At 42.9% G+C, this 23,997-nt stretch overlaps 1 protein-coding gene across 7 annotated transcripts in view; it reads left to right on the forward strand.

Moving 5' to 3' along the window:
* The window catches only part of THSD7B (thrombospondin type 1 domain containing 7B), a 299,255-nt gene extending 278,718 nt beyond the window's left edge, over nucleotides 1-20,537 (forward strand). For 4 of the 7 annotated variants that reach the window (XM_048309745.1, XM_048309748.1, XM_048309746.1 and 1 more), the window contains 8 exons: nucleotides 5,925-6,070; nucleotides 11,035-11,194; nucleotides 11,536-11,709; nucleotides 11,799-11,894; nucleotides 12,979-13,061; nucleotides 14,024-14,216; nucleotides 17,568-17,655; nucleotides 19,395-20,537. In XM_048309745.1, coding sequence (XP_048165702.1) covers nucleotides 5,925-6,070; nucleotides 11,035-11,194; nucleotides 11,536-11,709; nucleotides 11,799-11,894; nucleotides 12,979-13,061; nucleotides 14,024-14,216; nucleotides 17,568-17,655; nucleotides 19,395-19,476 — 1,022 coding nt within the window. In that variant the 3' untranslated portion in view covers nucleotides 19,477-20,537. The other 3 variants (XM_048309749.1, XM_048309750.1, XM_048309751.1) reach the window with 3 other exon arrangements.
* Nucleotides 20,538-23,997: the final 3,460 nt, after the last annotated feature.

Genomic DNA, 23,997 nt, shown 5'->3' on the forward strand with positions numbered 1-23,997 from the left:
TGTATACCTCTGCCTCCATCTTGCATCCACAGGTCCCTTAGCACTGCTGTGACCCCAGTAACTTCAGCAAGACCTTCTATAGCCAGTAGTGCTCACCAGCATACAAAAAGTGAAAGGATTAGGGCCTTTTTCAACTTATATGATTTAAAATACCCTTTGAGTATTGACATGAGGAAATGCATTCAAGGTTTTATTCTCAATAAGCTTGGGACTTTATTTCCCAGGCTTCTGATGTGCATTAGATGTACAGCTAATGGTCTTTAAGATTTAAAAGCCATAATGTATATTTGAATCAAATTCACTTAAGGTCAAAAAGAAGAAAGCTCTTAACTTCCATAAAGTGATTCCTTCAGATGGATTCCTGAGATCAAAGCGTGTTACAGAAAAAGCTTAATATTTGGATTAGTGCTGTTCTTTCTTTGCTGAGCTTTTAGCCCGTTTGTGAAGTAGTGCTTTCTTAACAGAAGTGAATAATTCATGGACAGTGTTTTAACAACAACACACTGGGAGTACTATTAATTCCAAATTTTATTTTTTTCTTCAAAATCCATTTTGGAGTGTTAATGCTCGTGTTGCTGAATAAACTTAATTTAATTTTTTGAGTGTTCAATCACTTACTGACTTAAACAGAGTACAATGCAAAAGCAGGTTGCAATGTTTTTATGGCTTTTAGCATGCTCAAGGAGCAGCTTACCCTATATAGTACCTGTAGGTTTTTTTATCCTGAGCTCTTATATTGCATAGTTTGCAAAAGGATGTACTTGAGTGAAGACGTGTCTTGCATTCAGCCCCTGATCCTGAAACGCTTGTGCAAATTCCAAAGACTGGTTAAAGAGTTGATGGCTGCCAGTGGATACAAGGAGTTACTTCATGTCCTATACCAGAGGAAAGCTGGAAACATCTGTGCCCTGCTGAAAGAGACCTTCCAACCAGTGTCCTGGCTTTAGGTGCCAAACCTCATTGAGGCTGCTTGAGCCACACAGTCAAGCCCAAGCTCAGCTCGGTTTATGGGTCGTCCCTGGTCCTCAAAGATCATAACTCTGTTACACTGCTGGCTAGAGAGCTGTCTTGTACAGGCCACTGTATTACTGCTGTGGATTAACATGGATTTAAAAGCTGGAGATACTCTTTTGTGGATCTATGGCAGCTAAGCAGCTGGGAAAACTGTCTTAAAAATTGTATCACAAAGAAGCCAAGTTTTACTCAGTCCTTCTCTACCACTTGAACAACTTTGCAGGGACCTGAGAGTCTTCTGACCCTCATGCCAAAGCATGAGCATCAGTGAAACAAAAATAGTTTGCATCCAGATTATTCCAAGCACATGGTTGATTTTCCTGCAGCCTCGGTCCTGATCTGACTTCTGCTGTATCAACTCTGAAGTGTGGATCTACCCTGGTACCGAACATCCCTGGTGGAGGGGCCTTGGCACAGTCCTGTGGCCGTGGCCCTAGCGTGGTTCCAACAGCACAAACACCGTCACTTCAGCTGCTTCACTGAGTTCTGGGGGGTTGTAAATACTCCTGCATGATGGCAATAGCAGAGAAGACTTCACTTGTGCACTCATCTACAGGTGGTGCTTCAGGGGAACACAGCGAGGGTTTCCAGCTGGAAAGGTCATGGACTGCGACACCTCTGAAGTCACCCTGAGTTTCTCGCAGGCATTTGTGGGAGTAGGATGAAGCCTCAAATTAGACAGAAAAAAACAAAGGATGACAATAAACAAACTGTGGGAATTGGCTGTAGTAAACCCTCATAACTGCTTCCCTTTGCCAGTAAGTAGCTGCCCATGGTTTGGTACAGCTGAAATGCAGGGCTTAGGTGCTCCGTGCTCAGAAACAATTCACAGCAAGTTGAGTGCAGCATTACTGGATCAGCTCATGGCAATATTTTGCTTTTCTGGCTTTTTTTGGAGAGTATGTGCAGAAGCACCATAAAGGACTTCAAAGAGAAACATAATTTAAATATAATTCAGATCAAAATTTAGTGTTGCTAGATGTGTGTTTTCACATGTTTTTTTATTCAAGGATTGTTGCTAATGTTTTTATTCTCTCCTTCTCTTCCAGTAACAGTTTGATGTGATATATTTTAATGGGTGGTACCGTTACTCAGGTTCTATTTTATGGAATAATGCATTTAAACATGAAGTGGTGCTCCTGTGCATGTGGCACTGGCATCTAACACAGTTCTGGTACACAGCAGCCAAAGGCAAATATATTGATTTTTATGAATGGTGATGAGTAAAGCAGATCTCTCTTTCCTGCCTGTGCTGAGCCTGTGGAAATGTGTAACTGATGTTTGCCTGTTGCAGCTGTAGTTCTGGGCAGCCTCTGCTCAGGATGCTGCATAGGGCTTTAGGCTGATACCGGGTTATATATAAGGGTTCCTTATATCAGTTGCTGTACTCCTCTGAAAAGATGTATAGAACTGCCTTAATGGATGATGCTTCCGTGGCCTGAATCAAAGTTACTGGAAAGATGTTTGGTGAGGATAATCCCCAGCAAACTGAATTTCCTTTGTTAAGGCAAATGAATACATGAGGATGCTGAATTTTTTTACATAAATGTTTTCCAGTCCTACATGGCTTCTCTCAAGTTCACTAACAGGAGTGCTAAATTGTATAAAACCACCTCCAGCTGTGCTTTGCCTCTGACAAAGCTGACTTTATCAGAGAAATTACAGGATTTACCAGGGCTGAACATGTTGCTGTGCCTTACTCAGTCCTCAGACCCCCAGCGGGACCTTAGCGGGCTGCCGAGACGGAACCCCAACACCAGAGTGACCTGTGGGATAGAGGTGAAGGGGCACAAGGATGCACACAACCAAAAACTTCGGTGGTTATATTCTTCTTTGGATCATCACCAGTTTGGGAAAACATTTTCAGTGTTGCCTTCTGAAGAACTTCTTGTGATGCTTTCTTGCCTGCTACTCGAACTTGGCAAGCTCCTGTCTGACAGTGGGAGGCGTTGCTGGGGATGCCCCCGTGCCCGCTGGTGGCACTGGCAGTGGGAAGTGGATGAAAAGCCCTACTTGTCACCTGTCCCACTTGTTTGTGACTGGACCTAACCTGACCTCCAAGGCTTATTTAAATAATTTGGTCCCTGCTCTGGTCTTGTGCTTCCTTGATAGAGCTGTGTTTTGTGTGCTCTGCTCAAACTCACTCAACTGCTTACAACATGTTGGTCATTGTGACTGGGATGAACTGTAGCAGGAATTTGAATCTTCTTGGTGTCAGCTGTGACACATCACTCTGTGGGGATAAAGTGCAAGTAATGGCAAGAATTTCTTGGGGGTAAAAAAATCTTACTCTTCTAATTTGAAAATATAATGCTGTGTTCCTGAGATGCAATTCTTGCTGCTGACACAAAACAGAATTTTAAGTGACCAGCATTAACAAGACTGGCCTCTTGTTTTTTTTCCCTTTCAAAACTAATTTGAGAATTTGAAGAAATGTTTATTTTCAGTTTCAGCATCCTTTCTGTCCTAATTTTTGTATCATATAACATTGCAGAGCAGAGGAATTAGAGATGTGGCAAATTCATTGGGAAATTAGAGAACGATTCAAAGGAAAATTAAAAAAATAACTAGGATTCCTTCAACTCTTCTAGAGTTTGTATTGGAAGCAAATTAATTTCAGATCCAGTGAGATTCTATTCTGCATAGGCAGCAAAAGATAAGGTATTCAAAAAGAAAAAATTGAGTTTTTCTGCTACTTGAGTGGTAATCAAACACCTAGATAATGTCTTTGGAGTAAAAAAAATTAGAGCTTCAAGAAACTCACTGCAGTCATTGTGCAAAGAAAGGTTTCAGTGAAGTTTCTTTCTTCAATGATTCATTCACAGTGTAAAAAGAAAGTGATAGACTGAGTCAAACCCCTGCTGACCACTGGGGCTGTAGTGAGTTTCAATAGTTTGGATAACCAACTGGAGGAAACTAAAATGGAAAGAAAGGTTGTTAATTCCTCTTTCTGTTCAATGATCTTCCCATTTACATATTGCTAGAAACATGTTAAACAGAGTGTACAAAAGGAAACTATTTAGTTAATTAAAACAGCTTGATGAATGCTTCAGGCTTTCAAGTCCCTCCTAATGAAATTGGATCTTTTAACCTTAGGAGACCTCCTTTTCCTTAGCTCCATTCAGGGAGCTGGTGCCTGGCAGGGTGCCCCAAGAACCCTGCAGCCATAGGCTTCCCACTGTTTCCCAAAGAGCCTTTTCCATTGCTCACCAATACTTAGCATTCAGCATTAAGGAAAATTTGGTCTCTGGCTGGAGAGAAGGGAACAGCTAATTTTGGCCAGTTGGGCCAGGGAGAGCTGTTGTGGGGTTCATCAGCAGCAGGCTGGGAGGTTCCCCTTCCCCTGCTCTGACCTCCCAGTGAACCACTGGAGTTTTCCTTTCCTTTTTCTTTTCCTTTTTCTTCTTTCCTTTTTTGTCCTTTTCCTTTTTCTTTTTTCCTTTTTGTCCTTTTCCTTTTCCTTCCTCTCCTCTCCTGTCCTTCTCCTCCTCCTTCTCCTTTCCTTTATCCTTTCCTTTTTCCTTTCCTCTCAGCTGGTAGGATTTTTTCCATCTCCTGATGTGTCTGATTCCGTGATGGCTGAATGCAGTTGTGTGGGTAACAGCTTTTATCATCACTTCTGTTACAAACTCCTCAGGTCTAGGGGATTAAAACTGGAAAAGGAAGAAGTCTTAAAATTGGTTTTAATGGGTTTAAAAATGGAATTCAGTGGGTCAGAGCAAGGGAATAAAGGTAAGAGAGCTTGCTAAGGTGCCTTTTCCAAGTGTGTCTGCTTTTAATTTTTATTTGCTAAAATGTTTTTGGAAACCTTGCTCTGTGGATGATCATGATGACAGGTATCAGAGATATGCCTTACACCTGCAGAATCCTTAATTAAAAATCGTGTGCATAAATATCTGGGAGAAGGATCTGGCTGGGTGTTGCAGCCTCTCTATTTTGCAGGGTGTTTGCTCCCCCACCAGACTCCCCTCTGCTCACAAAAGCAGCTGAAGGGCAGTGATCCAAAAGGGAGAGCTCCAACAACACCTTATCTCTTCCTTTGCACTGGGTTAACAATTACCACTCACCTCTGCCTTGTTGTATTTGTCTGCCCTTACAGCCCAGACCTTTCAGTTTTTAACTCAAATCTACACCTGTTGAAAGACAGGGCAGAAATTTTATCCCCAGCACAATCTTCTGCATCCCACTGCATAAGGGCTTTTTCTTTTCCACTTTTCTTTTTAATTGGAGATGGAATTCTAATTGAAACATTTTGAGTGAAAACATTCCTGGACATAAATGGACAGCAAAGGAGGCGGAAATGGAATTGCTGTAACTTTAATGAATATATTCAGTTTTATTAGTTCAAAAGTAGTAACATAATTGCTTTTTCCATTCAGTGGCTGAAGAAGTTTTCACCAATAATAAATAGGATTTTAATGGAAATGGTAGAAGTGGTTATGGATGGTAATAGCTACTACAGTGTTTGCAGTTTTCAAATTAGGTCCACATAATTGCTCATAAAAAGAAATTTCATTTGTTAAAAATCTCTGGAAACATATTGAATATGTAATGGTAGAAATGCTGCTGTCATAGGAATTATTTTCCTGTCATATTTAATAATCAGGATCTAGTCAAGTATTTAAATGTGTTGCATAAACAAATACTATCTTTGGAAAACATACAAAACTGTGTTTAAAAAGTGTGCTTGAAAATATCAGTGACTGCATTTCTTAGACTTAGCAATCACATCCCTATTATACAAACAGTCTTCCCAATTAATTGCTTTTTTAACAGATTTTAGTGGTGGGAAATGAACTAGGAATTCTGATAAATTACAAAATCTGTCTTTCTTTCTTTGTTTCTTTCTCTCTCTGTCTCTCTCTCGCTGCATGTCTCCTGGGCTGTGTGCTGTCTGTCCCCCCGCCTAGGCCAGATGGTGCGTGGGCGCTCTGTGGTGCTGCGGGCAGCGGGCGAGGGCAGGCCCTGCCCGGGCCAGCTCACCCAGCACAGGAGCTGCCCGGTGAAGCCCTGCTACAGCTGGCTGCTGGGCCCCTGGTCTCCCTGCATGGTCCAGGTAAGGCTTTCTCCAGTGCTCCCCGACGGCTCCAGAGCTTCCCCTGGGGTCAACGGCAAAACCCTCGTCATGTTGTGGGATTAATTGCTGGTCATGGGCCGGAGGTGTCTCTGTGGCTGGTGAAGGTCTGTAGGGAAGAGGGGGAAGTTCAGGAGCTGTGAACCCCTGCCCCTCATCTTCCAACCATCAGCAGCCATTCATAAGTAGTGATACAGGTTCAAGTACTGTGTGCTCATAGAATTACTGTAGGGGATTTAGGGAGTGAATGTGTTTGACTGGGCATAGTCGTGGTGACCTATAATTTAATTACATAAGATATCTCTAACAAGAAAATAGATACACTAGACATCAAGGCAGCTTAGCCTTTTTTTATCTTTTTTATTTCCTTTTCTTTGGAAGGACTGTACAGCAGGTCTTCCCCCCCAGGTCTCCAGTACAGTAGTGTAAGTTATTGTATGAAGGGCTGGTTTCTACTTTCTCCTTACGCTGGCTATCTTTTTAATGATCTAAAAATGTCTGGATTCAGTTCCAGTGTGCTGTCCCTACCCTCGGCACCTGTGCTCAGCACTGGGGCCATCATTTTTTCACTGGCAGTGACTTCCATCAAGCTTGAATTGACTTTTTCTTCCCATCTGGACTTTTACTTCTCTCCTTATCTGTTAGATCACATTTCCAATATTAAAACATTATTGGTTGGTAACCCAGTTTAAGCAGAGGTGAATCTTTCACAGTGAAGTTTATCAGGCTTCTTAAATCTGGCTTTGGTGAGATGGAGGTAGGAGAAGTGTGGTGGAAACGAGCCCTGTCTGGTCCCAGGGGACAGGACCTGTGCCAGATCTGTGGCTGCTTCTCCACATTGTATCGTGTAGGAGATTGAAGCCAATAATGCACATAAAGACACACATCCCTTGTGATTTCTGCTCTGCCAATGCCTTGAATACCCACGTGATTTCTCAGTGTGGTGGAGGGACGTGTAGTGAATATGTGAGTGGCGCAATAAATACCCAGAATTTTCCCAGGTTTTCACAAATGAAATCTGGATAGTGACAGTCCAAGATCAGAGAAACAGAAGTATATTTGTATTTTCTATAATCAACAACTCATTGCAACTAGTGATGTGAATGTGGTCCTTGTATGTGCTGTACTCAGCATGTAAAACGTGTATAACATATGTATAACATAAATAGAGCAAAATGGTAGCATCAGCTGATATTTTGTCCAGCTAACGTAAGGAGATTCTGTTAAACATCAGGGAAGAGGCCTTCAACCGTAGGAGCTAACAAAGCTGATAAAAGAATTAGTAGGGAAGCTGAATTAAGGCCCTAGCTTACTCCAGATAAATAACACATTGTGCAGATTAAAGTGTGCCCATCCCAAACCCAGCTAAATTTCAGCTCAGAGCGAGTAATCACAGGCTTCCATAACCCAGATACCATCCCTGCATTCAGTGAGTTAGAGCCTGCTTCTCTCCTTCAATTACCACAGAGCAGTTTCTCTCCCCTCTGCTTTGTTTTGGAGAGAAGCCATTCTATTCATGTTCACTTCTCTTTAATGAGGTGCTCAGGAATTAAATGTAGTTCATAAATACAGGGTGATTTATTCCTGTGCTTTACTGGAAAATCAGCTTAAGCCTGTGTTCTAAAGAAAGCTTTCAGAAGTCCTGTTTTCAAGGATGCTTTGTGAAAGAAGGTAAAGCATCCTCTGGTAAGGCCAAAATGCATAGTGTGAAAGTGTCTTCTGTAATAATAGAAATGGGACAATTAATTATAAGGCTAAAATATTTTTTTCTTGTGTTATAACTGAGACTGCAATTCCTAGTTGTAGGAGGACTATTTTATGCTAAATTGGCTTCATGTGAATAATTAGAGGTGTCTTCATGGTTAGGAATAGAGCCTGCTTAGTGTTCTGCGTTGCTGATTGTCACAGTATGGAAATCAGTGCATCGCTCCCCAAGTAATTGCACAGATCCCAGGCACACCTGTGGCAGCATGGGGCATTTTCCTTGCATCCAGAGGAATGCAGAACTTGGGAACTGGTCAGTACATCCAATTTCAGAGGATTACAGGACATTACTTGTTTTCCTCCTAGAGCTGAAGTGGTTTACCCTGATCAGCTTAAAAAAAAAATTAGCAGTGGCTGACACTGTTGGTCATTTTTTCCATTAAGGGAATATAAGTGGAATAGCCAGGCATTATCAAACACAAGCTGGCTGACATACCTAACAAGACTAAGAACCTTTCCTTTCTAATGGTTTTAAAAGCACTCCCTTAAATGTGATCATGCCACACTCCCTCATTAGAGAGACTTTTACCTGATTAAATGCTCATCAACCTGTGAAAGCATTGCCCAATCAACTCTTTACCTAAAATAACTGTGAACACATGAACCCCAGTAAAAGCCAAAAAGGGAAAACATTTCTTGAAGGTGCATCTGGGTAAAGCATCTCATTAGGGCTGTTACCTCCTGTCTTGTTAGTGTTATATGTAGGAAGTATCAGATGTGATGTGGGAGAAGGCTTGTGGACATGCTGCCTTACATCAGTGTGCTGAATTCCAGAGATTCCTGGCTGTCTGACACAGGAGGTGTAAACCTTCTCCTTACTTTCCTAGCAGGGTGAGCAGGGTGAGAGGTGGAGGCTCCATGCAGGTGCTGCTGGAGGGACACATACATCCTGTAGTTAGGAAACCCGGGATGAGTTCTGCATCCTCTGAAAGGTCAGGATAGGAGTTTTTGCAGACAAATGGCAGGAATCCCCTGTGGAAGTCAAATTCCCACATATTTCTGCAAGGAGATCGTGACTCGAGGCAAATCCTGGTTCTAGGCAAACCTCAGAGGATCACACCTTCCAAAGAGCATTTACAATAAAGAATTGATCCTCTGAGTTTTGAATATGTGATGGTTTCCTTTCAGTTCTCCTCTGGTTAGCAGCTATTCCCTGCATCCTTAGTGTGCCATTGCTGCCACAAACTTCCTCTGGTTCCACACCAGTTAATTAAATGTATAATTTTGAGGACGTGAATAATTTTGAAGATGATAAGGAAGTTAATGCAATGCTCCTGTATTGCTTAAGACCTTTTCAAATATACCAAAAAGCATCTTCTACTGTAAGTGACAGGGTGATATTTTATCTTCTAAGTGTGTTCAATCGATTGTAAAAACCCATTGGTGGTCTTGAAAGAAAGAAGGCAAGTGGAAGCTGCTGTTAAAAAGCAAATCTTTATCTTCAGGATTGTTTTGAGAATTCATAGGTTTGGAGGTTTTTTTTTATTCTAAGCATTAGAAAATATTAATGTAGTTCCAATATAGTGTTATAGAAAAATGAAGACTTTGCCTGTGGCCTTTTATAGTGGAAAGTGTTGTACTGAAAAAATTTATTGTTTTGACCTATTTATTTCTCAGTATTCTTATTACTATTTATATATTAATATGTGTGTAAATAATTATATACTGTTTGTAGAAGAAGAAGAAGCATATTTTTGAAAACCGTTTCTGTCTTCTCCAGTCATTTAGTCATTCTTTGGAGTCATTTCAAACTGGAAATACTGCAGTTTGATTAGTGCCCATTTCCCCCGAGAATATTCTCCCATCATCTTCTGTTCCCACCAGCCATTGCTAAGCACTCTAACCCATGGCACGAGTGTTTCACGCACCATTAATCTCAGACCACAACAGAAGTTTCAGCAGTGAAACAGTAATTTAGAGCAGTAAAGTTCTAAAGTGAGCCACGGTGTTAAAACTTGGAATCTGGCTGCATACAGTAAATCTACCCTGATACTTCTTTAGGATGCTTTAGATTAGCAGCTGCTCTAGATCCAGCTAGTTATGCTCTTACTTCCATTTTATTGTGGATCTGCAACAGAAGGGAGGGAGAGAATGCAAAAGCTGCCAGGTGTGTGCAGGAGAGGCGTTCTCGAGATTCCTGCTAGCAAACCTGCTGCTGGATGAATGCACTCGGTAGGAGCCATTCTGTTCTGCAGATGAAGTCCATTATTTTAAAAGAATCCACTGCCAAGAAATCCAAAGGAGCATTTCCCTTGGTTATATAAAAGCAATGTTTCTTCCTTCTTCTTGAGTTTTGTTTACTCAATTTTGTAAAGTGCCGTTTTCGCAGGGCTTCAGGCGCGCGTTCATAAGGCATCATGCAGACATGAGGCACCTCAACAGCATCACAGCTCTTTATCTAATGAGAATGAAGCAATTCCAGCCTCTAGAAATAGCCTCAGTGCTTTAACTCTCAGAGCATCCTCAGCTCTTGATCATAACTTTGGCCAAGGAATATTGATTTTCCACTAAAGGAAGTCAATTGTCAGTAGTTTGGTGTATGCCTGGGTATTTCAGAACTGGGATGATGGGCAGGGAGTGGCTCAGATGGAGCCTCCTTTTGCTTGTTCAAATGGGGTTTAGTGGTGACAGATGATGGCTGACTCGGGTGTGTGACACGAGTTGGTGATCTCTGTCTGCTCCCTTTAGAACATGACACAGCCCATGGTGCAGTAAGGATTTTTGCTGTGGCAGGGTTTAAATCATGTGAGTGCTCTTCTTGGGCTGTATCATCAAAGGAGGGTAGAGGAAATGTCTGTTCCTTATGGGCAGGCCCTGCTCTTGGCTTCTTCAGAGAAGCCGAAAGTGTCTGTGTTCATGTAACTGGGCATTAATTAAGAATCAGTAAATTCATTAATTTGAGTAAGACAAGAAGGACAGACCTCAAAGATGGTATTAATCCTTTATGAATGTAGCCTCTTCCACACCTTTGGTAATGACACACTTTCCTGTGTGGCCCTGCCCCTGCCTCCAAGCTTCTGTAGAGAGGTGTGTAGTGGAGATCTCCATCTGTCATCTCACAACTGGGGATACTGTTGCAGACCAAGTTTGTATCTTTGAAGACTTTCATGTAGAATCTACTGTGTTCTGTCATCTGCTAATGTCTTTGATGTGGGCCTCTGTTCCCTTTCATTATCCCATAGGGTGGACAGTGTGGAGATGGATTGCAAGTCCGGAACCTCACGTGTGTAGTGCATGATGCATCAGTTTCTGCTACATCCGAACCAGTACAAAAGGAATTATGTGGTGAGCTGCCATCGAAGGAAAGCGTGCTGCAGTTACCCTGCTCTGTGCCTTGCCCAGGTAAAGGGTTTGGAAGGTCACAGTGAATTTTCTGCCTGTGGTAGCTGTCTGAGGTGGACATGCTCCCATAGCTCTCAGTACTGTCAGCCCTTGTAGTACAAATCTGTGCTTCAGCAGATCAGGTAAATGCTCAGTCTGCTGTTTCTAGATCACCCGAGAAACTCTTCCTTTGTTTTTTGATAAAATGAGATACCCCGTGAAGCGGAAAATCCAAATATTGTGTACTACTGCGTGATGTCCTAGGGATATTTCACTATTAAAGCTGTTGTATGCTTAGGTTGTTCTTATCCTTCAAGGCTAATTCTTTCTGAAAACCTGTGATTTCTTCTTTCAATGTGCAGGCGACTGCCACCTGACAGAGTGGTCAGAGTGGAGCTCCTGTGAGCTCACCTGCATCAATGGCAGGAGCTTTGAGACAACTGGGCGCCAGTCTCGATCCAGGGCCTTCATCGTCCAGTCTCCGGAGAACCGGGAGAGCTGCTCCGGACAGGAGATGGAAACACGGCCTTGCTCAGGTAGCTCAGCCACAGCGCTGCTTCCTGCCTGTCAAGAATTTATCCTGGGTTTGTTGCAAGGTGAAGAGTAACTGGTGTTGATGTTGCAGGAGGGAAGTGTTACGACTACCTGTGGCAAACCAGCCTTTGGCGAGACAACGTGCGCACGGTGTGGTGTCAGCGCTCAGACGGAGTGAATGTCACAGGTATGTCCCCGAATGGCTTCGCACACTTGGGAATGAAATGTCTCCACACTGGCTTTTCTGCTTCTGCATCTGTTGCTCAGAGGGAGTTGGGCATCCTTCCTCGCTCTTCCAGAATTTCAGTTTGGATCTGTGTGTAGAAGGACAGGTGGGAGCTCACCAGCCTTGCTGTCAGCTCAATGTCACACATGTATTACACAGGAGTATTTGGGCTAATTGCCCTTACTGGCAAGCTGGTCATGGGCAGAAATGAGTGCACACATAATAAAGGCTTGCCTGGGCTGGCTTGCACAGCCCTCAGTTCAACCTTCCTGTGGCGGTGGAGAGCAGAAGAGAACATCACACGCGTGTAAGAGACCCCATCTTCTGTACCTCCTCTTCTTTTCAAAACACAGGCGTCTCGAGTCACTCAAACTGCGAGATTCCTGCTGTTGCCGTGACCTACAAATTCTGCCTGTGCAGGATGAAAAGGGAAATTCATGGCCAGAACTTTGAAGCTCCGTGAGAGATTGACAAAGGCAGTAGGGCTGCGTATCCATGGGATCTCTTTCAATATGCACAGGGTAAATGAGGAGAGAGTGGAAACAAAAATGCAGATGTTCATGTCTGGTTCTATTTATAATGACTAGTTAGGATAATAACAAAAGTGTTAGGTGCAAAGGTTGCCAAGTATTTAAGAACTCATTAACGTGTTTTTATTCCTATAGAAGCACAGGCTTTCCCAAGTGAGGATGGGCAAGGGCGTTAATGTGGATTATGTCTTTTTATGTAGATAAGACATTAATGAGGACACAGAAGATCTGCATCTAATTCCTGATTCTGTCCCCAACTTCCTATGTGGCCAGTGGCAAATTGCTTAAATCTGTGTATCTCTGTTCTCCATTAACTAGATGGGTATGATAATAATTCCCTGCCTTGTTACGGCAAATTAATTAATGCGATGCCTACAGATATTATGCTAATATGCTTAATAGACTAGTATTTAACTATATAAAATAAGCAAGCAAGCACTTCTTACACTGTGGTGATCCAAGATGAAAACATTTAGAAACATGCCCTTGAAGGCACTCAGTATTTTCTTTTCCAGGAGGGTGTCCTCTTCGGACGAAACCTGCCGAAGTCTGGCACTGCAGCCCGGCGTGCAGGAAACCCTTCTCCTACTGCACACAGGTAACTGCTCGATGCAGAGCAGGGCTGGGAAATTAACACTGCGAGATCTAATCAATTAGATTGCGTCTTAGATTGCATTCCAGGACTCAGAAAATAGTTTAGTGTGTCCGTGGTACCACCTGGAGGAAGCTGTGGGAATTTCATCCTGAAAGGAAACCATGAACCTGCACAAACGAGTGATGGCAGTATTTATGTGGTGTTGCACATCTGGGTTTGTTCTGTGGAGGGGTTTTGGGACTTCTTGGTTTAATTTTCATTGAATGCTGTTGTACTTTTCTATAGAAAAGGGACTTTTTAAAACTTCTGTAAAAGAGGAGATAAAGGAGCATCAATCACCTGTTCAGATCAAGAGTATCAGACCCTCAGACAGACATTAGAGATATAAGACAATCAGCAAAGGAAAACAGTATAAAAAAAACTGTTTTAAAATAGAAATCCAGAAAATTGAGTATCTATTTAGCAAACCACAGACTTTTAAAAAACCTCAAGAAGAAACTGCTCAGTCTGATCCAGGGTAGTGGATATTTGGTCATAAGAAAGCTTCATTTTAGATAGCCCTGTGAAATACCAGAGTGGAAACACATGAGGAGGGTTTGGGTCTGAAGGGAGATTGATTTTGTTTTGTCTGTTCTATTGCCCAGCAGGGTCAGTGGGGAAGTTGTTACTGACAAGAGGAGCTTGCCACAAATTCCTGTTACTAAGCCTATTGGGATGAAAACGTTTATATGTTGGACTTCTCTATAATTACTCACTCTTCTTCAACCAATTCCCCAAACATATTTGGGGTTTTTTTGAACTGAAATGGGCTTGCAGGCACCAGTTCCTGACTGGTTTGTTTTGGAGGTGGTGAATTGGTGTGTGCTGGTTATACCTTGCAGTTTGTTCATGCTTTCCCTACAGTGTGCACTGTTCTGTGGGAGGGCACTGTTTGGTTTAATGCTGAATTCCCTTTTATCTCCCAGAGGGGAGTCTGCGGCTGTGAGCGGGGATATACGGAAGTGATGAGATCAAATGGTTTCCTGGATTACTGCGTGAAGGTACCAGGTTTAGAAGATAAGAAAGCTGATGTTAAGACCATTGCCGGAAAAAATAAACCTGTCAACTCCAAAATGCATGACATTTTCAAAGGATGGTCTATTCAACCTTTTAATCCAGGTGAAAAACTTAAATATGAATAGAATAGATTGTCTTTAGAAGGTGTCTGTAGAGGAAGGGTACAAGCTTTGTAGATGATAACATCAGAGATTGTGTCTGGGAGCTGCAGAGCAACCTCCTGGTTTCCAGCTCGCATGCTGTCTTTCATGCCTTTGTGCCTGTACAGAGGAATCACAATCTCTTATGTTGAGAGATAGCAAAGACAGAATGAAGCAATAATATTTTGCAAAAGTACACTCATATGTGATTTGGGGGAATGTTTAGAACTATTATCTGATGATGTTTCTAGAAGTAATATGTTTGGACTAGGAAAGATATTGATCACTAGCGCTTCAGAAGTTTCAGAGCAGGAAGTGCTTAAGATTTCATTAAAGAAGACATTGGTTGTTTCTTGCCATATTTCAAAAATATATTAAAAGAATAGGGTAGAAAGTGTAGAGTTTATCTTCAGTGTTGAAGTTAAAACATTAAAAGCGTCCCACAAAGGCAGACAAGCTGCTGTGCCCAAGCAGCTCGTCCCAGGTAGATCTTTGACGTCCACAGCATAAATCCTTCCCACTTGGACCCATGGACTGGATGTGCTCAGACTGGTCTGCTATTGTTGCAATAGCTGATTCCCATTTGGACTGTTGTTTTGAAGATGAATTAATCCAAAACAAATTTCTGAAATGCAAATAGACTTTAAAAATGGGAAGCAAATGTGTCAGGCACATCAGGTTTGACTGAAATGCATCTGTTTTCCTTGTGTTATGAAATACTGGCAGTGCAGTTCTTCCCCCTCTTCTGGTACCTGACATTGCATTTGTTTGCAATTAGTTCCTAACGAACACGAGACTTCAGAAAACATGTAGGGAAAGGTTCTGTTAGGGGCTTCAGGGGACCATAATTCTGTCTGATATATGTGAGCACACTTTGAATGTTACATTTACATATTTGATTTGCAGACAGTGGTTAACCTTTGCGTTGACAGTCTCTGGGCTCAGAGAGCTCAGTCCAAAGCCTTTTAAAGTTGGCTGCTTTTCGATCAAACCCTTCATCCAGTTCACCCACACAGTTCACCAGCAGTTTGAGTCACAGGTCTGAGGTTAATTGCCTTTTTGTCAACATCCCTGACCCTCTGTAGGTTGTCTTACTTAGGTGTCGTCTCTTTGGCTGGTACCTTTATGGGGTTAGAAAAAGGGAGGGAGGCATAGGTAGGTGCTGCAGTCCTCTCTTTTTTGTCTTTTTACATTTGAGTCTGCAGCCCCAAAAGCTTCTGGAGAGCTTTACCTCAGTGAAGCATCTGTGAGCCAACTCTCACCCAGGGTCTGCAAAAGAAGTAGTGACTGAGGAACTTTTACAGAACATGGTGTTGCTTAATTTTAGGGCAGAAATGTTATACAAACAATACATGGGAAAGGAATAAAGGTGCTCCATGTGTGCTAAGTGTATTACCAACCCCATGGCATCCTGCAGGTAACTCTTCAGTCTGAATGTGCTCTTCAGACCCCAGCTCAAGGCTGGTGCTCTTCAAATCATTCCCCTTTGTCTAACTTCATGACAAAATGTGTAATTACTCCCCTCAAAGAGGATCTCAGGCTCACCAGTCTGGGGTTTGCAGTAGTTACTGCTGGCTGAGCCAGGAAATCACTGTTACCTACCTGTTCTGCTCTTGATAGCAGGTCTGTGGTGAGAGCTGCTGTATGGATGGCATTTAACACCCTGCAGCACCGCAGTCCTTGACATTGTGTTGGTCAGTGAAAGTATGTGTGCCTTCTCCAGCTAATCTGTGATTGCCCTTCCTGTTTACAGTTTGGAACACTAATTTTATTTTGATTTAATGAGGCTGATGTTTTTGTTCTTCTAAACGCTCTACAGGAGTGCACAGAACTGATTTCAAATCAGGCTGTGCTTTTCTCTCTTAACCACACTCTGAGAGGCCAGAGTTCAGGTACAGAAACTTTTCTTCAACTTGAGAGAAAATTTAAATAACATTGTGTAAATTGTCAGATGACATGGTCCAGTGCCTTTCTGCTGGGGATGGAGAGCAGAGCTGCCTTCACAGCAGACATGCTGTGACGCCTTTATGTGGCTGTGACAGTCCCCTTGCAGGATTGCTAAACGTTTCTTGGCCATCTCCAGTTGAGAGGGCAACAAATTTCATACCTAGACTTCAGCAAAATAACCCAAACAAACCAACCCGGACCTGATGAATTGAACAGAGCTCTTCTCTCATGGGAGATAGTCTGCAAGTGTTTTATGGAGCAGAGAAAATCTGTGAGAGGTACTCACCCTTTCCACAAAGCCTGGAAGAAAAATGAGAAAGAATGGGATCTGATTAAATGTGTTTCCCTTTGAAAAAATTTGTCATTCAAACATAAAATGAAAACCAGGCTCAGTGATTGTCCCTCTCACTTGACTGAATTTGAAATGGCCTCTCTCAAACTGTGTCTGTGGGCACAGCACAGGTTCCTGTTCCTGCCTCCAGTGTGTTTTTGCAGCTCTGTTGTTGTGAATCAGCTCAGGCTGCTGCTGCATGGAAAAGTACCAAACCTGCTGCTCCCTACAGGGAAAGCTGTCCAGCCAGTTCAGAGAGAGGAACAGAAGTATTGGTCTTTCAAAAATTGCTGTTATTATTAATGCAAAGCTTGTAAATAAGGATCTGTCCAAGTAAAGTGTTCTGAGACAAGGGAATGTTTGAACAGACTCAAGCCCACATGTGCATGGAGGGGTTCTTGCAGGGGTCCTGGGTCACTGCAGCCCAAACAGCCCAGTTCACAGCCTTACCTTGTCTTAAAGCCAGTTTTGTCTCCTGCTCCTGTGGCCCAACCAGAAAGTCCTTTCCCAGCTTTATCCCTCTTACTATTACAAAGCCTATTCTTGTTTTTATTCTAAGCTGAATTTATTCCCATTTGTTGCCCGAGTGTTTCCCAGTTCTAAGCAGCTTTTCCACTCGTGCTTGCTGGTGTTTACCCCAGCCGACCCTCAAGTCTTTATGGAGAACAATCCCATCCCTTCTCAGCCCTCAGCTAAACACATCAGGTGTTGCCTGTGTCTGCCTGGGTCAGCTCAGCATTGAACTGCCTCTGCCAGGGCAGCCACTGGGCTCTGGAGGGAATGTTACCCCAATTATCCCATGTCCCTGCCCCTTTCCATTAAAGTTTTGTCTTTAAAATGATGGATTTTTTTCAGAAATCCTCTTTGCTATCGGAAGTATAGGGTTTATGGGTTACTCCCAGCCAGCCCTTGCTGTGTTCCCCATGAGTGATGCTCCTAATTTCTCTTTACTTGATCTCTTAAAACTTTGTGTATTTTAGAATAAAGTCTTTTATTCTCTCCTCTTCTACCTCTATCCTTTTTCCTCGTCTTCAGATGGTAAACTGAAGATATGGGTATATGGAGTATCAGCTGGTGGCTTCTTTATCATTGTTTTCCTGATTTTTACATCCTACCTGATGTGGTGAGTATGGCAGGTATTTTGTCCTTAAATAAAAGCTAGTTTGCTTTTTTTTAAATAATCCAAGATACATCACAACACTGCATTGCAGGCATTTAATGCTCAAGGCTTCAGGAAAGGATGGAAGTTGGACTGCCTAAATGTCTTCATTTGGCCCCTACCTCGGAGTAATTAAAACTCTCCAAACTGTAAATGTTAACAGCCTTTATTGGGAAGAAGTTTGGTGGCCATGCAGGGAAAGAATTATTTTTGGTTATCAATAGGCCCTTATATTTATTCAGACTTCTGCTGGGATTAGAAAGGGGTTTTATTGTATTCTTCAAAAAAAGATAAAGTAAAACTGAAGAAAGGCAAGGAGAGTGATTGGAACAGTGAGCTGGCTTCTGCTCAAGGAAGGACTAAATAGAATAGGGACATTCAGTTGAAAAATGATGTTTGATGTGGGAATACAATAGAGATCTATGAAATCATGAATGGGGGAGGAAAGGGTGCTATGGAATTTTTATTTCCCACAATAAAAGAAGTAGGAGGCATCTGATGAAATGGTCGTTTAAAATAAACAAAAGATATTATTTTTCACACAGTGCATTATTACCTTGTGAGCTTGCTGCTGCCAGGACTGTGCATGCCAGGAAGATAAATGGATTCAGAGATGGCATAAGAGTTCATGGGAGATTGGGTCTCTTGGTGTTAATTGTGGTTTTTTGGCTGTTCGCTACAGCTCAGAAAATCCCTAAATAGGTTTTTGCAGTGAATACATCAGGTGAAAACATGTCCTGTGTCTAAAGCTGCTCCCACCAGCCATTGTTAAGGACAGGGTGCCTGGTCTGCACCTTTAGTCCAGGGGGTCTGGGGTTTTACTGGGGGTGAGGAGTGTCTGCCCTCCTCCAGCAAAGCCTTACTCGGGCAGGGGAGGTGAGCCCGGCCTTACAGAGCTCGCGCTGCTCTCCCTGCTTTGAATATTTGGAAAGGCGCTGCCTTTGATGCCTCTGGGAGGACAGGAAGGGAGAAGTGGGAAGCATCCAGGTGTCCTGCAATTCCCAAGGATTTGGCCTGAACTTAAAAACATTCCTGGTACAAGCTGGCCCAGGCCCTGTCAGACCAGGGCAGGTAACCAGAGAGTCACAGCTCTGGCCTGACAGCATCACTGCCCTCTTTCATCCAACAGTTTATTCTCTCTCACTCCCTTAGTCTTTCTCTCAGCCTCTCTCTTGGGTTAAAAGCTCAAATAACAGCTTAGGAGCTGCAGTTCCCTTATTTTCCAAGCCATGTAGCTCCATTTCTCTGTGGCTTCACAGCAGAGGATACAGAGGATTTTTTAAATAACATTACACACTTCTCCATCACTTGGAGGCTGCTGAGGAAATGCATTTCTCAATAATAATTATTGTTGCCTCAATACCGTGCCAAAGAAAAATGAGAATATCCCACTCCCAGGCAGCTCATGCTCTGATTTTTCTGTGAGGTGTTCCTTATTTTGTCAGCTGTGAGAAGAGATGGGAGACAAATGTGCTTTATATCCTCTGCAGGTGGGCAGCACAGCTGGCTGCCCGTTTCTGGCAGGCTGTGTGTCCATACCACACACGTGAGAGCACACCAGAGGGGCCGTGTGGTGCCGCCCCGTTACAGCTTTCAGTGGCCACTGTGGAAAGTTGACTTTTTTAATTGAAGTTTGGGGGTTGATGATGTTTCTGAGCTTGTTACAGTTTGTAATTTTGTCTTCTGAAATGCTTTTCTTGCAGCAAAAAAACGAAGCAGCATCAAAGCCCTCCACCACAGCAGAAGCCTCTAACCCTGGCCTACGATGGAGACATTGATATGTAACATAGACAAGAAATCCAAATGTAGACATCAACTGCCTTAACTGCTTTCTTTTTTGGAACTCTCTGACTTCTCAGTTTTTTGAGGAATCTCCTGATGTATAATACCCTGGGCAGAACAGAAGTATTGCAAGCTGAGAATTTTGTCACCTCTTTGTTAACAAAAAATGGAGTCAAAAACTTGGATCTTCTGAAACTTTTCTGAAGAGACCAGAAATTACATCTCTTCCTGTTGAACAATGGGAATAACCAAACAAGAGAGAATCTACAGACATCAAAAGGAATTAGTTTAAAAAAAAAAAGGCATGACAATCCCAAGGAAAATGTGACATTTACTGTAAATGACAAGTTTGACACAGCATCATTATGCACTATATTAGTGCAGGGTTCTTTATTCTTCACATACTTCAACAATGAGTTTTCTAGTGTTTACATTTCGTTCAAAGACTTTAAAACCAGATCATGTATTTTGAGAAATGCAAGGAAGAATGAATTGAAGTGTCTGAAGTTATCAGGTTTTTTAAAGTTTCTTCCTTCTTATCCTGTTTTCTAGTCTGGAATATGATTTTGCTTCATTTCCACCTACAAGACAGAATAAGGATTGTTATGAAAAAGCATAGGTGGTTTCTTAACCAAGAATATTTTTTAAAGAGCTGAGTAGATAGGTGTTTTGATGAATGGCTAGAGGATTTGATTGTTTAAAAAGGATTTTAAATTAAATTAAACCATGTAGATACATTATGGCCAGTTTAAATTGTTATTCAGTTTAATTAAAACAAACTCTGCTTTTGTATTTAAATTTTCTTATCTGAAATATTTATAAATTCCTTTTTTTGAATTTAATTACCTGACCTCATTTAATATACATCAAACACAAATGCAGTTTGTAGAAGGTCTTGCTTTTTTAAATGTTTCAGAACCACTGAGAAGTTACATGTCGTAAAAATCTGGTAACATTTGAAGAGGGTAAGTGTTTATAATAGTGTGTGTTGCAAGTAAGAAAGTGCCATCTTGTGGTATTGACTTGTATTTATAAGCAAATAAAATGCTAAAGAGAGTGAGGAATTTGCTTCTGGTATGTTGAATTAAATGTGTGTAAACAACTCGTGTTATTAGTCATTTACTGGGTCTGAGATTGGCCTTGGATTTCAGACTCCCCTGGTATTATTTAGTGCTGCAGTGATTAGTGGGAGAAAGAGTACAGACAAGTACAAGTCGAGAGAATAATTGCAGATCTGGAGAATGCTTGGTCTTATTTTTAACTCAATGCTGCTGCTTATTCCAATGATCAGAAGAGAAAAAGAAGAATTGTTACCAGCCCAGCAGCTGTGTGGTCCTTCCCCATCCAAAGGTACCTGGATCATCACAACACATGGGTATGACTGGGGCACAAGGCATTGCTCATCTTGTCGTGTTGTTATTCACAGCTTTGTAAAGTGGTTTAAATGTTATGGTTTTATTGAAAAAATGATGGAATTGTAGACAGGTTTCCTCCCCTAGGTTGGGATCCCACCCATCCATCTGGCATTGCTCCTGCAGCATCAAGTTGAAATGGTATTGTGCCACTCAGGCAGGGTCAGGAATGTGCTTTTCTCGTCCGTCATTACAAAGAAAGTCTGGTGGAATTGTGAGGGGAAATTTTCTCACATGTTTCTGGCCCTGAAGATGTTCTGCTGGCCCTGCTTTCCACCTTAGAGCTATAACTGCTTATGGAATATAAAGCAGCATCTGGTGTTTCCTGGTAACATTGGGGTCCTAATCTTTTTTTAGCAGTGCCTTGTAGGGAACCATTGAGTAACATCTACAGAGGAAGAATTACAAGGGAAATAATGATCTGGCGCCATTAGGAACAACACTGGCAGATCTTAATATATTTCGTCTGTGGGACACAATGTCAGCAGAGTGGTACTCTCTGAATAATGAAGGAATAAACTCAATTAAGCATGCTATTCAGCAAGGCATTGAACTGGGAAAGTTGGTGTAATAACAGCCAAAATGACAGCTGCAACATGTTGGTCATTGCCCTCAGCATCAGGGTAAATTACAGTCCAAACTGTGATGAAGGGAAGGCTCTGGGGAGACCTCAGAGCGCCTGCCAGTACCTAAAGGGAGTACCAAGAGAGCTGGAGAGCCTTTGGACAGAGGCATAGAATGGGAGGATAAGGGGGAATGGCTTCAAACAGAGGGCAGGTTTAGATGAGATATCAGGAATAAATTCTTTCCTGTGAGGGTGGTGAGGCCCTGGCACAGGTTGTCCAGAGAAGGTGTGGAGGCCCCATCCCTGGAAGTGTTCAAGGCCAGGCTGGATGGGGTTTGGAGCAAGCTGGTCTAGTGGAAGGTGTCACTGGCCACAGTAGGGAGGTGGACCTTTAAGTTCCCTTGTGACCCAAACTGTTCCGTGACTCAATGACTCTGTGTCCGGTGTGGGAGATGTCAGATCCTCGGGGAGGCCAAGAGCTCCAGATGCAACACTGCAAAGTGTGTTCATATTGAGGAGATGGACTGGGGGTGTGGTTCAGTTTGGGGCCCTTCTCCTGCTCTGTGTCCCCACCTGTGCACCTTCTGGCCAAGAGGGACTGGCCACGGTTCCCGCTGGGGCTGGGCGCTGCTTGAGGGTTGGTGGATGGGGACAAGAGACAACATCTGCTGCAGAGCTGTTGCAGGTCAGTGGTGCCCTTTAGGGAGTTGTTCAGAAATGCCCAGGAAATGAGTGCACCTGTTTGACTTTGTACAATAAAATAGAACAGCAGGGAAGGCTCGTGGGGCTGCTGTTGGAGGCAGTGGCTGCTGGCTGTGCGCTGCCTGCCAGCGCGTGCGCAAATCCGTGTCTGCTCCTTGTCCAGCTTGGACAGCATGGTGATTCAAGTGTCACAAGGTAATTGCATGTATTTGATAGTTTGGGATTGAATTAAGCTGTGAAATTGAACCAGTGGCCCTGCAGGGTCCATAAGGCTGAGAATGCAGCATAGTGCAAAACCAGGAATCCGTCATTCAGACAGATACCAAGGTTATTGCTCTTTGTAAGAGCCCTGGATGTCCTGCTGGGGGGGATTCCCAGCCTCCTGTGGGAGCACTGGAGTCAATTCCTGCCTTTCATTGTCCAAACTGGGTCATGACATGGAGAAGGGATTGCTCCCAATTCCTGCCTATTTGGGATTTCTAAACCTTTTGCTGAAGTAGCTGGGCCTGGTGCTGTCCCGTGCTGAAGACAGGAGAGAGGTCTTGGTCCCTCAGGAAGGTAATTCCTCTGCTCCCAGCTCAGGCATCCCATCAACACCGTATGTGTTGTGTGATTGTGAGTGAAAGCATCTGTGGGTGAAGAATGTCTTCCTGATATCTAATCTAAATTTACCTTCTTCAAAGCCATTCTCCCTTGCTCTATTGCTCCACACCCCTGTCCAAAGTCCCTCTCCAGCTCCCTTGGAGCCCCTCTAGGCACTGGAAGGGGCTTTAAGGTCTCCCCAGAGCCTTCTCCAGCATGAACAACTCCAACTCTTTCAGCCTTTCTCCATAGCTGAGGTGCTCCAGCCCTCTGTATTTTTTCTAAATGTATAATGTAATTTGCACTTGTGAGTGGAAGGAGAAATGTAGTTTAAATACAATTTTAAGGTTCGTTTTCAATTGGGAGGTCATAATGCAGAAAAAAATTACCTCACTCGGGACCTTTTGAAAGATGGATCAGGCTACCTGATGTATTAACGTGCCTCAGGACAGATTATGGTTCTGTCTGGTTTAAAATGTAATTTAAATGAATGAACTTCCCCATCTTACAGCTGTGACATGCACCTGTCCTGGACAGGAGCTTGATTTATATCACCTTTGTGAAGATCTATCTGAGCTGAGGCTGTTGCGTGCCGTCCATATGGATGTGCTCCTTGATTCCCGGAGCCACGACCTGGCCGGTGACTCTGTTACTGTCACTTAGCTGCTGACATGACTTGTGCCACCCGCCATGCCATTAAGCTATTGCGGTGTCACACGACCTGATCCCTAATGCTTGCAACGAGCTGTGCCTCCTGCTCCTGTCAGACATGGAAGATAAAGGAAGTCCCAAGTAATTCCTCCTGGCCTTTTCTGCCAGCACTGCCTGGTGCAGATGCATGGATGGGGTGGGACGTGTCAGGGAGCTGTTACTGCTTGAGAGAGTTGTACAGCTGTGAGGTTGGCTTAGAGAAATCTGTTTGACCCACCGGGATAACCAGGACTAGAAACATCAGTGTGAAAACCTGAGGTATTTGCATGAAGTGCCACTGGATAAATGGAACCACACACAGTCATTTCTTGTTCCTGCCTGGTAGAAGTGAAAGAAGAGTCTTGCTGTGAAATGTGATAGCAAGGGACCCTGCTCTGCCTTGGAACAGGTTATTACTTAGCCACGCTTTGTGATTTGGTTATATTCTGTTTAGGGGAGAAGAGTAGATTTGGATGAATAGTTATAACAATAATCACGGCGATGGGATGCTTTCTGTGTGAAATTTTAGTGTGTGCCCTTTCATCCTGCAGTATAAGAGAGTTTATTCATATT

The sequence above is a fragment of the Corvus hawaiiensis genome, chromosome 7 (genome assembly GCF_020740725.1).
Source record: "Corvus hawaiiensis isolate bCorHaw1 chromosome 7, bCorHaw1.pri.cur, whole genome shotgun sequence".
Classification (NCBI taxonomy): Eukaryota; Metazoa; Chordata; class Aves; order Passeriformes; family Corvidae; genus Corvus; species Corvus hawaiiensis.